General features: G+C 40.4%; 2 protein-coding genes across 3 annotated transcripts in view; one reads left to right on the top strand and one right to left on the bottom strand.

The window, feature by feature from the left end:
* The window catches only part of LOC134656968 (uncharacterized), a 35220-nt gene extending 33251 nt beyond the window's left edge, over positions 1–1969 (top strand). For both annotated transcript variants that reach the window (XM_063512533.1, XM_063512532.1), the window contains 2 exons: positions 830–986; positions 1709–1969. In XM_063512533.1, coding sequence (XP_063368603.1) covers positions 830–986; positions 1709–1829 — 278 coding nt within the window. In that variant the 3' untranslated portion in view covers positions 1830–1969. The remainder of the gene's footprint in view (positions 1–829; positions 987–1708) is intronic.
* LOC134656981 (rabankyrin-5) overlaps positions 1–16524 on the bottom strand; it is a 97759-nt gene that overhangs the window by 66095 nt on the left and 15140 nt on the right. The gene's annotated exons all lie outside the window — the stretch shown is intronic.

Raw genomic sequence — 16524 nt, 5'->3', positions numbered from 1 at the left:
CTAAATATACTCCTCGGCTCTAAAAAGCCACCTATTTACATATTCCCAACTCCTAATCTAGCTATCCTAGTCGGGTTCCCAAGCCCCGTCTGGTCCCAATCAGCCACCGGGTTTAAAACACTTGACGGCTCCGCGATTGTGCGTGAATTAGTCAACATCAACAAAATCGACGTCCTCTACTCTGTAGCTGTACGACGTCGACGTGTAAGAAAAACTTTGAATTCCAAGTACAACGGAGGTGTGAGACCACAACACAACAGATTTATATCTATTAACCCACTGTCTGATTACAACTACATGGCTTGTGTGCGAACTTCAACCACTTCAGGAAGTTCTTGGGCGCCCTGCACTGGTTGCGTACGCAACGTTGCGGATGAAGCAAGACTTCTGTTTGGGCACACATACAAAATGGAAGTGGACCTCAATGGGATTGGGAATACAATGGCACTGCAATTTGCAATATAGCTTTGCGTTCGAGATAGCGAAAGACACTTTATGGCAAATGCGGTGAGAAAACCCATTCGAATTTGTTATTCTCTTCTGTTAAAATGTTTAGTCAACATGACGTAAGATCGGTGTTACACTAAATTTACCTATCTATTATTACAATTAGTAGCAGTATGATTATGGACAATATGAGTCATTTTTGGTCAGGTGTTGAATGCGAGTTCTACATGTGGTCACGTTGCTTATTCAGTATTTGTTACCAAATGAGTTCTTAATAAGAAAATCTTAGGTGTAGTAATGTAACTATGTACGTCGTAAAATTCCTTTATTCACCTTCAGTTTTACATGAATGTAATAAATAGAAAAATGACGAATATTTCAGTGAGGATAAGCGGCGTGCTACGAGACTGCGCACCGCAGACCAACAAGTATCAAGACTACGAGAACGGGCGCTGGTCTCCCAAGATCGAGATCATGGAGCCGTATAAAGAGGGCTGCTTAGAAGTGGACGATAAGGGCGAGAGGACGCCTTCCACTAGGTAACAACTATAAATTACTCACTAACAAATACAGTCTACACTTCCACGACCCAAGAAGCTAAGGGGGCTAGAATGTGAGCTGAACACAATGTAATTTTTAAGGGAGAAAGAACCAGGCCGCTTAGGCAACATGCCAATCGCTAACGCTAAGTTGCGAACGAAACGTAACTGTCACTGTCCCACTAATATTTATGGAAGAGTGATAGAGAGACAAAGAGATTCGATGGCGAAGCGCTAGCGATTATCACCTTGGCTACCTGGTCTTGTTGAGCACCTTACCCACTTAGCTATTTCTGGTTTTAACTGTACCAAGACTACAGAGCCATAGTTCGAGTCCACAGTCAATTTGATATGCTGAAGGCCACCATTCGTTAAAGCACAGCGGGTATGATTAAACCGTGTTTATTTTTCAAAAGCCGCATATTTATTAACAGGTTTCCCGTTGCAAAGGTCATGAATAGGAATTACCCATTTTACGAGTCTATAGGTATCATATTTAATTACACAAACGGTTCTACCGCGATATAATTTCATTGTTTTTACCTTTAATTCCGACGTTTCAGCTGAGTTGCACCAGCTGTGGTCACGGAAAGACCACATGGTCTTTCCGTGACCGGTTCCGTGAGTTTAATGTCTATAGGTGTCATGTATTAGATGTGATGACGTCTTATTATATTACAATTGTGAGAGTCCTAACTAAAGTTATGTTCTTCTCATTACAGATACTGTTACTGTCGTGGTGACTTCTGCAACACGTCCAACACGACCCACGAAGGCTACACAGACATAATGGGTGTTATACTAGTATTTAATCTTATGAAATACATCAACAGTATTAGGTAGTGCATCAGTAGCTACCTGTAAATGTTTCAAGTCTGTGATTTTTTGAACTATAAAAAGACAGTGTAACTAGATGTCAGTGATGGATTGATGAGGATTTACTATTAGTGGTGCTGTAAATAATTTCCTGTCTTGTGTTATTGTATATTTGAACTAGAACCAAATTTGGAGGTGTTGATATTGTCAAATACAATTATGAAGTGTCACTCAGAAAGCGTGACTTTTAGCTATAATTGTATTTAGACAGATTCAGATTCAGATCTTTTAATACGGTGTAAACGTGCATGACCATAATGAATATAACCATGCATATAAAACTTATGGTAAAAAATATGCTTAGTAGTAAAAACTAAAAATATGGTAGAAAAATCAATTTGTGTGATGCAAATTTAGCTGTAGGTTTTGTAAATTAGTCTCACGGCTGAATATTAACAATATGAACGACGTGTCCAGTCCATTTTCCAGTGTTACATGTTTAATTTTACAGTATCTGATGCCTATAAAGCTTTTTTATGACATGCACAAATATTTTGTCTGAGTCATTTATGTGTTTAAATCGTCTAGGTATTTAACCCCGATACAAGCCTCAACCTTGTATGACTCAGTCGATTTGTGTATGTAAGTCCTATATTAATTTATATTATTTATTCATAATTTCTGATAATAAAAACAATCTTTAACACCATTTCATTAGGTAGTGCTTAATAAAATGTATTTGCTTGTGTTTCATTCCTAAAGCAATATAATATCATATTCCTATTGTATTTTTTATCAAATTTAATTTAATTTTGTATACTTAAGTTGCACAATGCAATCAAGTATTCATAACTTTTAGAGCTACGCAGAAGATATTTAAAAAAGCCATAATATCAATAATTCAATAATTTGGTTGTTGATAGTAATTACTTAATTAGGTTACTTCCATTTAGTTTTTCGATTTTATGCTTATATGCTTATCAAGTGCCAGAGGCACTTCGATCTAATAGGATTGTGCCAAATATTATCTATTATGTATTAAAATGTGTGATACTTAATGAAATGAATGATGTTTTTCAGTTATATGTAAATAAGTATATGTAAAATTATAATTTTTATTTAAGGATTAATTATATTAAGTTAATTAAAAGTTAAGTTAATTATATTAATTATAATAAGTGTATAATGCAATGCTTACTTTACATTTCGAGTAAATGAACGTTTTCGAATTGAAAAAATCGAATATAATTATTTCAAGATGTACGAACAATGGAAAATGGTTGATCAATTGATCATCCACATAACCAGTAGGTAATTACCAGCACAATAAAGAAAATTCAAAATGAAATCTATTGTTTAATTTCGTTTGAATATAAGTATTCTAAAGGCTAAAATCAATGTGTTTACGTTTAGTTGCCTTGCCTAAGGGCAACAGGCAAATATATAGTTTATATATTTAGGTTGCCAAAATATTGTATTTCAGGATTGCGGGCAATTAGAAAATCATATGACGAGTGAGTTTGGTTTATCTGTTAGTGTAAGTTGGTTAATAAATAAACAATAAACAAAATTCAAATTCAGTTATGTATTATAATAAAGAAATTGTACATGTCTTCAGAAATAGTCAAATCACGCATAAAAATAAAGACTTAAAGAGTGACGGCCTATAATTACTACAGTTTTGCTCTACTCTAAAAACGTTCAGTTCGCCCCACGAAGAAGCTATAAGTACTAAAGTAAGTGTCTAATACGTTTTCTCGTTGTTAATTATGTTGCAAAATGGCGCGGTTTTGGTATGAGATGCAATGCCAATTCACAACATTCAGGATCGAGCATAAATATCTATACTCGCCGGTAATAAACGGTACAACACGATAAAATAACCAAAGGATATCACGCACTGGACTGACCTGATACTGCAGTAATGGTGGAATCCTCTCGATGCGACTGGTTCTTCTTTTACGTTCAGCACCTTCTCCTCCTTCACACGCCGGCCGGCGGTACGTTAAATAGTCTTAGGCCTTTTGTCACGCACGATATATCACTAAAACACTTAGTTTTGGAGGCTTAAAACATATAAAGCGATTTAAATCGATAGCGGTCGATACGCATGCCGCGGCGTCTCGCTAGTTCTCCTTTTCGCCAACAGAGGCGCTGCTGAGGCGTTGTCCTTAGCGTGTCGTCCGAGCAGTTTCGGACGATCCTATTGGCTAAAATGTCAATATTGTATCGTTGTGAAGTGCGTTTTGGCTTTGCATCGATAAACGGTAGAAGCGCGCGGAATTTTGATTAATTACTTAAAAACTAAACGGTAAGAACGGAACATTCCGCCCACCAAAATACCAATGGGATTTTCCCGAAAGAAAAAGAAAACGTTACTTAACTATTGGTAAAACTACGATTTACGAAACTAATCTTAAAACTAGGGAATGCTGATAATGGGAGCGATTATTCGGATGGAAGGGGACATAGTTTGACCAGGGGCCTTTCAACTAAGTTATCCTTCGCGGTTCGCACGGTAGCCACCCGAACTACTCCGTCAGGTCCGTTATGGAGAGAGACAACTCGTCCCAACGGCCAATGAAGAGGAGGTCGGTTCTCGTCTTTGATAAGTACGATTGAATTTACGGTTAACGGTGTTGAGTCTTTGGTCCATTTTGCCCGCAGAGTTAAGGCGTGTAGGTACTCATTTTGCCAGCGTTTCCAGAACTGCTGTTGGAACGCTTGGATGAGCTGCCATCGGTTTAGTCGATTAAGTTTAACGTCCGCGTAGTCAGAGTCTGGCACTGCGGTCAGGGGTTCTAATGTCAGGAAGTGACCGGGTGTGAGGACGTTCAGATCGTTAGGGTCGGAACTTAAAGGACACAAAGGCCTCGAGTTCATAATCGATTCAATTTGGGTGAAACATGTCGATAATTGTTCGAAGGTTAAGACCTGGTCGCCAACGATGCGATATAAATGTGTCTTGGCGGCCTTAATCTGGATCTCCCATATCCCTCCAAAGTGTGGAGCGGACGGGGGGTTGCGTTTGAAAGTGATACGTTCTGCGTGCGAGGCTCGTTCGATACATGCCGCTAGTTGTGAGCTCGCGCCGACAAAGTTAGTACCACAATCCGAATGTATGACGTTACAACGGCCACGGCGGGAAACGAAACGACGTAGGGCTGCGATGAAGCCGTCGGTTGATAGCGTTGACACTACCTCCAAGTGCACGGCCTTTGTGCTTAGGCACACAAACAGGCATAAGTAAGCCTTGTCGATTTTCGCACCGCGATGGGATCCGAGTTTGATGCGAAATGGACCACCGAAATCAACGCCGACTACAGAGAACGGTTTAGCCTGATTGACTCGAAAGTCAGGAAGGTCGCTCATGAACGGTTGCAGAGGCTGCGGATGAAGACGATAGCAACGGATGCATTTCGAAAGCTGGTGTCGTATCGCTCGCCTAGCCGCGAGGATCCAGAATTGTTGCAGGACTAAATAATGAGTCGTATTTAGACCAGGGTGAAAGGTTTTCCGATGGACGGATTCGATTACGCGTGTCGTAAGTACACACTTTCTAGGCAATAAGGCAGGGTGCTTATGTTCGAATTCTAAGCCGGAGCGCGCAAGTCGTCCGCCCACCCTGAGAATGCCTTGGTCGTCTAGGAACGGATTTAGTTTGCGAAGACTACGAGGTAGCTGTTTTCGCAACCTAAGTTTCGATATGACATCGGAAAAATGACGATCTTGGAAATGCTTGACGATTTCTAGTAGCGCGCGATGGCGCTCGATGTCCGTTATGAGCAAGCTTTCAGATCGTGAAGCGGTGCTACGCGCGTTGGTACAAAACCTACGCACGTAAGCTAGAATGCGACAGACTTTGTCCAACGACGAATATCTCTCTAACAGCTGATCGATTATTGACGTTTGCTTGATAGGTTCGGTTTGACTTGTTACGAGAGTTACACGACGCTGTTCGGAAAGTACGACGTTATCGGTGTTGCGATCTTTCGATAGATCTGTTGGCCATTCAGACGGTGAGTGAGAGAGCCACTCTGGGCCCGCCCACCATAGCGTATTGGTGAGAAGTTCCCGAGGCATCTGCCCTCGTGAACAGATATCTGCGGGATTCGTTCCAGAGGGAACGTGTCTCCAGCAAGCGGTAGGAACGATGTCCTGCACGTGGCTAACACGATTTGCGACGAATGTCACCCAACGAGAGGACGGAGCGCGTAACCAAGCCAATGTAACGGTTGAGTCGCACCAAAGGTAAGTTTCTTCGACAGGCAGCCGCAGCGTGTCCTTGACGAACTTGATGAGATCTGCAAGCAGCACTGCTGCGCACAATTCTAATCTGGGCAAAGATTGTTTCCGGAGAGGACAAACTCTCGCCTTTGCGCAAACGAGGTGGACGCGAACGGAGCCATCAGACTCGGTGACACGTAAATATACGACGGCGCCATACGCTACCTCAGAACTGTCACAAAATCCGTGCAACTGATACGATTGAGCACCTTCGATGGTGAATTTGCGAGGGATTTTCAGATCTCTAACTTGAGGAAGTTGCTGAGAGAAATTGCTCCATTGGGACACAATTTCCGGAGGAGGAGTTTCATCCCATGAAGAGCCGAGAATCCAAAGTTTTTGGATCAAGGCTTTGGCTTGGATTGTCAATGGAGACAAGAAACCCAAAGGGTCGAAGATTCTGGCGACCTCACTTAGAATCGTTCGTTTGGTACACGGTTGATTCGAAGGTTGGACGTTAAAAACGAACGAGTCTGAAGCGGGTTCCCATTTAAGGCCAAGGACCTTAACGGTGGTGTCTTCGGCTTCGGTAAATGCGATGGCGTCCGAGAGACACATTTCCGAGGGCAAATCCCTAAGAAGTTCGGGTCGGTTGCTTACCCATTTTCGTAGCTCGAAAGCGCCGAGCTTGAAGAGTGCGATAACCTGTGACTTGATGTCACAAGCGTCATCCAGCGAAGAACTTCCGGTAACGACGTCATCGACGTAAATATCAGAAGTTAGAACGGTTTTGGCCTTCGGGTACTTATGACCTTCATCGTTGGCCAATTGCTGGATCGTTCGGCAAGCAAGAAACGGAGCCGAGGAGACCCCGTACGTTACGGTGTTCAATACGTATTCCTGAAGAGGCTCATCTGGGTGAGCTCGCCAGAGAATACGCTGGTAATCCCGGTGATGCGGAGCAACGGTAATTTGACGGTACATTTGGCGCACGTCGGCCATAAAGACCACTTCGTGCTCCCGGTAATGAAGAAGAATCTCCGCAATGTTGGATTGTAACTTTGGGCCTGTTAATAGCGAGTCATTAAGCGATTTGGAGTGCGCATCTCTAGCTGAAGCGTCAAAAACAACGCGAAGCTTCGTTGTGGCGCTTTCAGGGCGCAGAATGCAGTGATGCGGCACATAAAACTTGCCTTGACCCATGTGCTTAGCAGGCACCAAAGTCATGTGACCACTTTCGATGTAGTCGGTCATGAAATCAACATATTGTTGTTTCAAGTCTGGATCACGAGAAAGGCGCCTTTCGATAGCATGGAAGCGTCGTAACGCTATCTCCCGAGAGCCTTCAAACACAGGCTCAGCGTTATCTTTGAAGGGGAGACAGACGACGTACCTACCAGTCTCGTCACGGTAATGCTCGTTTGTGAAACTATTTTCACAGAGTTGTTCATCTGGGGTTAATCGGGAAGAATGTGGAACGGTATCGATTTCCCAGAAGCGTTGAACGATATTGTTTAAGCTGTCATCCTTATTAGGTGTAGGTACACTTAATAAAGACGACGATGCTAGTCGGATTCTTCCGACAATCAGCCATCCGAAGACAGAGTTGAGAGCACGCGGTTTATTGACGCAGCGTTTCAAACGTTGGTCGAGAAGTGACTCAGCAAAGACATCGGCAGCGAGCAAGACATCAATTGGACCAGGAATATCAAAACCAGGATCAGCTAACGGTAATGTTTTGAGTTCTTCCCATCCACTCGTATTGAGTCTTCCGATTGGTTGTTCATCACAAATGTGCGGTGAAACAAACATTTCCAGGCGGAAATGTACGGTATCCTTGGCACCTATATCGCATGTGACCTTGCCAGTCACTGTTGCGGGTGCACCTCCTAGGCCGCAGGGCCCCTCACTAGTCGGTGTAGGCTCCAACTTTAGCCGTTGAGCCGCTTGTGTAGTGAGAAGATTGTTTTGACTCCCGGCGTCCAATAACGCCCGGAATGTCTGAAACTCGCCTGAAGCATCACGAATTTGGACGAGCGCGGTTGCCAGTAGCACGGTCGTATTCGAAGGTGAATTGGACGGAGTCAACGATTCTTTAGCCAGTAAGACGACTGAGCTTGATTTTTCACCAGAAGGTTCAGGATTGCTGGCAGCTTGTTCCCGGTGCAACAGAGTGTGGTGCTTCCGCTTGCATTTCTGACAAGAGAATATCGATGTGCATTGTCGCACTGAATGAGACGCGTTAAGACAGTTGTAGCACCATTTCCTCTCCGTGGTAATAGCCATTCGTTCATCCACCGATTTAGCTATAAAGTCCTTGCAGGCTGATATGTTGTGCTCTTCACCACAGAAGGAACATTTTCGGACAACTTTCGGAGTTCCCGAAACTATTGGAGTTCCGGAAACTTTCGGAGTTCCCGAAACTTTCGGTTTCACCTCTTGTTTGTCACCACCCTTTGGAAGGGGGTTCACGGTAGGAGAGAGGAGTGTATGCGTGACGCTATGTCGCTTCGGTTTCTGTAAAGTTCCCGTTGCCTCTTTAGAAGTATTCGCGTTTTTAGAAGTAACGGCGGTAAAGTGCGTATCGCGCAACAAAGCTTCGCTTTTCGCGTGTAAAAATGCCCTAATTTGCTTGTACTGAGGCATCTCCACGTTGGTGTGTTTCTCCTCAAACTCGCGTCGCAGCTTTGTATCTAACTTGGCTAGAATATTATAACACAGGACAAAGTCCCAATGTTCGGTCGGTAACTTCAACTGTTTTAAAATAGTTAGATTTTCATCGATTGTATCTAGCGCGTGTCGAAAATCTTGAGCGCTAGTCGTTTTAAAACTGACATCTAAAATGTCACGCCAACACGTAAAAGCTAAGTCGCGTTTGTCCTCGTAACGGGACTTGAGAGCCTCGTATGCACTTGAATAATGTTCACTTGCAACAGGAAACGTTCTGATTAACGATAAAGCGTCACCGCGTAAAACGGACACTAAATAATGAAATTTCTCAATTTCACTCAAAAGGGTCGATTCGTGAATAAGCGCATTGTAAGTCGCGATGAACTCGGGCCATTCCTTAATAGTACCCGAAAAGGTCGGTAGCGAAATTTTTGGAAGTCGCATATTACTACTATGCGAACCCGGTGTTATGTCCTGTCTCGAAATACCCGGTTGTTGAGACGAACACGGTGAAAATTTACGCTGTAAGGCCACTACGTTAAAATACGCTTTGTCGAATCGTTCCTGAATCTCGTTCTCACTGTCGTCGACCTCATCATCCCCTAATAAATCCGAAATGATAAGATGAGACTCTTGAAAACTATCAGCGATATTTTTTATCTCCTGACAATATGAAAGAAATAACTCAACTTGTGAATCATCGGTATTGGCTAAGGTCCCTATTTCCAAAGCCTTCGCTATACGGTTATACGCTATAGTTCGTTTACGTCGTAAACTCGGTAAGTTGTTGACAGTGTAAGTTGTATCGGTACCTTTTTTACCTACACTGGATTTAGATTTACGCCTTGTTAGGTAAGACATTGTTTAAGGTTAGAAAACAATGTTTACTAAATACGCAATAATATACGCTAAAACAACAAGCTCGTATTTAAAAACACTATACGTTATCAGTGATAGCACAATAAAAACAGCGTCGATGTTTGTATAATGCGGCAACTATTAAAACCGGCACCCCGAGTTCGCGGAATTAATGTAGTAAAAATTATCAATTTAGTCAATTTATACGAAAATGAACTCAAAAGGCACTCGGTACGGTTATCGATAATCGGTAAAGTCGATAGAAAATAAAATGAAAGAAAGTCCAGTATAAAAATGTTATAACACGAAATTAATTTGAGAAATCCGGAACTACTAAAGTGAATATCTAATTAAACGTTTACAATACCTATCTTCCGTTAAAGTTATTAATACGATAAGTTGGATTTCCAAAATATAATTACAATTTCCAATACGGTAAGTCGAGCGGTAAGAAATAAGAAAATTAGTCGAGTTATAAGAATTCCGAACACCTGTGTACAAAACACGCTCAAGACCCGAGTCGCCGTATGCTACGCCTCGGACGAGGGGTCAAGTTATGTGGTTCTTTGAACAAAGGGAAAAGGCCAACGAAAGGCGTGATTGAACTACGTACAAAACTCCGTAAGACGGAGGTCTCGTTACACTGGGAAGTTAATTCTCAGAATACCCGTAGGTAGGAAATATTGTACCTAAGTTGTAGTTTTCGTTACAAAATTATAGGATTACGTAACAATTCGGTTATAAATGATTCTGTATATTTCGATAGTTTTAGTGAAATGATTAAGCAGTTTTAAATTCGGTAGACGGTGGAGTAAGCGAGACAACATGAACCAAAGACTATGATTTTAACTTCGTAATTACGCGATAGATTGACGTTGCAATTCGTTTACACGGTAGGAAAGGATATTAAACGAGTATTAACGACAATGTTAGAAGGTTACGAAGTGAAATTGGTACTTGGTAGGCCGAGTGTGAATAGAGGTCAAAAGGTCGTCCCTGGTTTCGGCACCAACATATGTTGCAAAATGGCGCGGTTTTGGTATGAGATGCAATGCCAATTCACAACATTCAGGATCGAGCATAAATATCTATACTCGCCGGTAATAAACGGTACAACACGATAAAATAACCAAAGGATATCACGCACTGGACTGACCTGATACTGCAGTAATGGTGGAATCCTCTCGATGCGACTGGTTCTTCTTTTACGTTCAGCACCTTCTCCTCCTTCACACGCCGGCCGGCGGTACGTTAAATAGTCTTAGGCCTTTTGTCACGCACGATATATCACTAAAACACTTAGTTTTGGAGGCTTAAAACATATAAAGCGATTTAAATCGATAGCGGTCGATACGCATGCCGCGGCGTCTCGCTAGTTCTCCTTTTCGCCAACAGAGGCGCTGCTGAGGCGTTGTCCTTAGCGTGTCGTCCGAGCAGTTTCGGACGATCCTATTGGCTAAAATGTCAATATTGTATCGTTGTGAAGTGCGTTTTGGCTTTGCATCGATAAACGGTAGAAGCGCGCGGAATTTTGATTAATTACTTAAAAACTAAACGGTAAGAACGGAACAAATTATATCGACAGAAACTACTCACAACGTACGTTTTGCCTGTACCAAAATAGTAGGCATTAAATTGGCCCATACGAAGATTTACTGGACAAAGGTGATTTGCCAGACTAAACAGAAGTAAAATCTGCGTGTCGGAATTTGTATTATTCATAAGAACACGAAAATATATATTGTAATACAACCTGGGATTAATCTCTAAGGTATCCTCTGAAATAGAGCCTGGAATTATGACTGTTGCTTTAAGCTGTTAAACTTAAAGAACAATATGTTTTCCTTGACCGTTTTAATACAAGACCTTAAGTTTAATATCAGTGATATTGCAAAATATTAGCGTATGTATCCACTGACAGCGGCTAATAAGCAGCAAGGTGTTACATAAGGTAAGTTATACACTATACAGATTATAATATAAATATGACAAATAAATAAATGTTCTTGCGCAAAGAATGTGAAAAGTCGGCATTCCGTACATATTTAATTAACAACTTTACTTAATTAAAAAAAATATATATATACATATGTCGCAGTCGGATCGTATAATCCGCCGTATTACATTACGGCTAGCCGTTTCACAAAACAGGGGCGTTTTGAAATGCGGCGGTTCGACGATTAGCCGGATTGAATGCGGCTGAATGAAAATCCGCCGGAATGTATTCGGCGCCATACGTTCTTCAACACGGCTAGCCGTAATGTAATACAGCGAGTCATTAGCCGCCGCTTTGACAGTTTTTAGTTCCCATTTTTAACACTCGTGGCGCTGCCAGACATAACAACAACAAACTATGAAAAACGCTGGGGTGTCCATCAAATCTGGAGTTCGTCGGACTGTTTCTTTTCAAAAAACATTTCCTTCGCAACTTAACTAGACGCGGGGCTCCTATTTCTGAGCGGTTTGCCCTTCGGGCATTTGAAGCTACCTAACGAACCTAGCCTACCTACCTATTGATTTAGTGAGACGTCCGTGAAAACATTACACTTTGGGGAAAAAAGCGTAGGTAGGTAAGTAGGTTAGGTTCGTTAGGTAGCTTCAGATGCCCGAAGGGCAAACCGCCCAGAAATAGGAGCCCCGCTTGCGGGGCTCCGTCTATTTAAATTGTGATGGAAATGTTTTGGAAAATAAACTACATGTAGTGCGGTGGGACCATGGTAAAAATAAATTAAATTGCAAACATTGTCAAACTCCGCTTACGTAGGCGACCGAAAGAACTGGTCACTCTACAATCTAAATAGTAGATACGATGCGGCTAAACGTAGGCCGCCTTATTGAAGAACGTATCGCAATGATAATCCGGCTAATCGTCGAACCGCCGCATTTCAAAACGCCCCTGTTTTGTAAAACGGCTAGCCGTAATGTAATACGGCGGATTATACGATCTGACTACGACATATATATCGTTCCAACAACTCATAAATGATTTATGCTACTTGAAGAGATAAACGTTTAACACACTATTGTTTGAAACGTCCCAAAACACCAGCTGACGTGTTAATTCGCTGTTATCATAACTCAACTCCGTAATGCCCAAGTCTAGACGCTGCGATCTGTTTATTGATTACTCTATGGTAGCGACGAACTAAATACAGCTAGTTCCATTAACCTGATTAACAAAATACAACAGATAGTTCATTATAACAATCCCTACCAATTTTATAAATGTAGTAACTCTACCTGTTACCTCTTCACGCTTGAACCGATTTAAATGAAATTTGTCACGGAGATAGTTTGATGCCTGGAGAAGGAATTAAGATACGAAGTGGCGGGTAGAAGCTAGTAAAAATAAATAAACCCACCCCAAAACACAACACAATCTCCGCTCTCTTACTCGTACTAATAATGATTACCTCTCAGTGTTGTCATTATTGTTATTTGATTAACTATTCTCGTTATTGTTTATAGTATGTTTTTGTATTATCGTGTATTTTACAGAATGATCTTGAAAATGAATGATTTCAATCACGAATGTCGTAGGTCAAAACTATATATATATATATATGCCGTATGACTTGCGCTCGATTAGATCTGTAATATTTATTTATTTTACTTGATAAACCAAAGTAAATCTGTTTTTAGGATTAGCAAATAACGATAGAAATAGCTCTACAGAGTCTACAGACAGAATTCTCGAACAAAGAAATTATTCAACTAAGATTAAAATTTACTGACAAATAATATGGTTATTAAGGTTATATATCTAAATATGTAGCTCACAAATTACAAACATATAATAAGTTTAGGTAAATAACATTGAGCGTCCACAATTACACCTCCTAAGAAACGTGCAGATCATTTTAGGCGTTTTGTCTATTTGGATACTTCTGCTCGTGATACACACAAGTTTACAAAACACGAATAACTTTGTATCGACACACCGACGCTGCATATTTACAACATGCCATGATGCCAGCGACACACCCCGTCCGAGACTACTTTCCTTTAATAGGACAATAGTTCGTAAAAGTCAACGATCGCCGAACACCACTTACGTAAAATGGGTGTGTGTCTTATAATTAAAAGGAGAATAAATATACAATGGGTGGTAAATACAGCTCTACACATTACGGTTAATTGTTATGAACTGAGTGGTGATTAAGGCAAGACAATTATACCGGCTAGAGTCTGTGCGGAAAGAGAAGAGTCGTAAAATGTATTGGATCCCATACATTTCACGACTCTTCTCTTGTCGCACAGACTCTACGGTATTTTTGGCTAAAGTGGTAATGGAATTATGAGCCTGTCTTCTTATTACTGTATGTATGATCTTCGTTTGTCTTTAGATGTTTGGTTATAATTAATATCTGGGTGACCGAGCTTCGCTCGGAAAACATATAAAAACTCGAAAATCCGCGTTTTCCCAGAGATAAAACCTAGCTAGATCGATTTTTCGCCCCCGAAAACCCCCATATAGCAAATTTCATCAAATCGTTAGAGCCGTTTCCGAGATCCCCGAAATATATAAATAAATAAATAAACATACAAGAATTGCTCGTTAAAGGTATTAGATGAAGTATCAGTTTACAAGTTTGTTTTATTAAAAAAATATTTTTGTTGAACAATCAGAGTTGGGAAGGTAATATTTTTCAAAACAATGCCTATTGTTAGCCTGTTTGGAAATGTATTAGATACTTATCTCAAAACTTTTTGTCACTTACCCAAGGTTATTTTACCTTCTTAATACTGTCATTAATCTAAATTACTCGCAAAAAACCGTTACATCATGCAGAAGACGCCTAAACTGCTTAGTTATCTGGGTCTGAATACATTAAGCCTAGGCCGCCGCCGGGAATCCATATATGTCTCGCTGCGACTTTATTGTGTTATTTAGCTTGCAGTAGTTTTACTCGATAGAAAAAACTTATGGGTATACTAACTAAGTGTACAAAATCAATGAATCAAAGCCTTTACTAACAGGGCTTATACTAAGTCGCATGCTGATAAAACCACCATTCAGAAATCCGATCTGTACGAAATTGTAACTGAAAACCAATTTAAAAGTGATCATAGTTTAAAAGTAAAGAAAATTGAATACGCAAATAATTATGAAAAAGGGTTAAGTACCTACTGACAAAAATATCACGTAACTCGCACAAAAAGATACATTTAGCTCTTCCGTTTTGGGAGGAAGTAAGTAGGTGAAAAAATATTTTAGCGTAAAAACCAATTCGTTCTACAGAGGGGAAAATGTATAAGGTAAATTAATGCAATTGAAACATCACGGGCCAAATCTCACCATAAAAATACCACTGCAGCGGGCTCAGCACGGTTCCATTTTTATCGACTATCACTATGCCCGTCACTTTCGCACTTACATGTTAGAACGTGACAGCCATGGTGATAAACGATAAAAATGCTACCGTGCTACTAGGGCAGTTATTTATTTCCCCTCAATGCAATTCGATACCCAAGCTGTCATTTCCTGCTCATCTTAGTTGAGTCAGCAATGTTTTTAAATATGTATATTATCGTTTGTGTCAGACAAAGGATATGACATATTGCCACTATCTGGTATGTTTCACAACCGTAACAGTAACCTCGTCGGTTCAAGCGAATACATTATGTACATTAAAAATTCGCAACAATTAAAAATATTGGAGTAAATAAATCATATTTACAGATAGGCATGTTATATGTTAAGTAAGCCAAATTAACTATTGACTTCTTATTGTAAAAACGTATTAGTTTATTTATGCCCAGGTAAACAGTATATTTAATTATCGATAACCCAAAACCAACCCAAAAGTAATCGTAATCGTCGCTGCATTGAGAACACATAAAGTCACAAGTCATAAGCAATCATAAATGAAAGTTTAACCATAAAAATGTCAATAAATTTAGTTTAGTACCTACTGTTCAGGCGTTAGGTAATTGCTAGGTTTATATTCTAATACTCACAGCTATTTTCTTAAATGAATAAGTAAAACTTAAAAAAAAAACCGCTGTATACACATTACAGTTAATTCAATCTAGAAACCTTAATGTTTTTTTATGTAGGTATTCATTTACAGACTTGCCAAATTCCTAGGTTAGCGTGGAGTTGGGTGAGCTAGGATGTTGGGAATGTTAGTTTTCATGTACAAACTCGATGTTTCCAGGAATACTTCGTTTACAAAATAAAACAGGTGAGGTGCTTCGAAACCACAACAAACGTACGATACGTGATCAATGAATCTGCACCAATTCAATCTAACATTGTCAGCCAAACTTGTTTATTGAGTAAAGATGCCATCAGATAAGTATTTCATAGCGGCCAAGGTGGACACAAACATCTGAACAGGGCATTAGAGGTCAATGCACACATATTTGAGAGCACCTTTAATTTATTTAACTTTAATTAATTAACAAGGGCGTACCTGTTGAAATTAACAAGTTAATGGTAAGGTCACTGCGAGAAAACGTGATGTTAGCAGATGGCGGGCAAAGTGAACGACCTTACGATCTTAAACCAAGTGCGGCGTATCTGAGTTATTTATTGTAAAAAATCCAGTAGCTAACCACTACATCCGACAGAACAGATGGTTTGGATTAATAGTGGTCTTACTAATATATTGGCTACGAATTTTATACAGTTTATACATATTTGATACGAGCTTCGATTGGATCGGCTCTACTATTCTTTAGGAAATCTGCATGGAGAAGATCTAGAGTTCCTTAGACCACTGACCACTTTCTGTATCCACCATCAGACCGACTCGCGAGTACCAAAACATTGCATTATCACGACTATAAATAAAAACTACGCGACCGAAAATAATCTACCTGTTGGTAAAGTATTCGGCAGAGGACAAAGTGAACGAACGACCTTCCAAAACTCGGACGAAGCTGTGATAAATCAGATATTATTATTTTTTGTTTTTAAACCGCCTATAGCCACTGCATTCGTAACGATGGCGTTATCTAA

The sequence above is a fragment of the Cydia amplana genome, chromosome 19 (genome assembly GCF_948474715.1).
Source record: "Cydia amplana chromosome 19, ilCydAmpl1.1, whole genome shotgun sequence".
In the NCBI taxonomy this organism is placed as follows: Eukaryota; Metazoa; Arthropoda; class Insecta; order Lepidoptera; family Tortricidae; genus Cydia; species Cydia amplana.
This window is presented reverse-complemented; position numbering and strand designations above follow the sequence as displayed.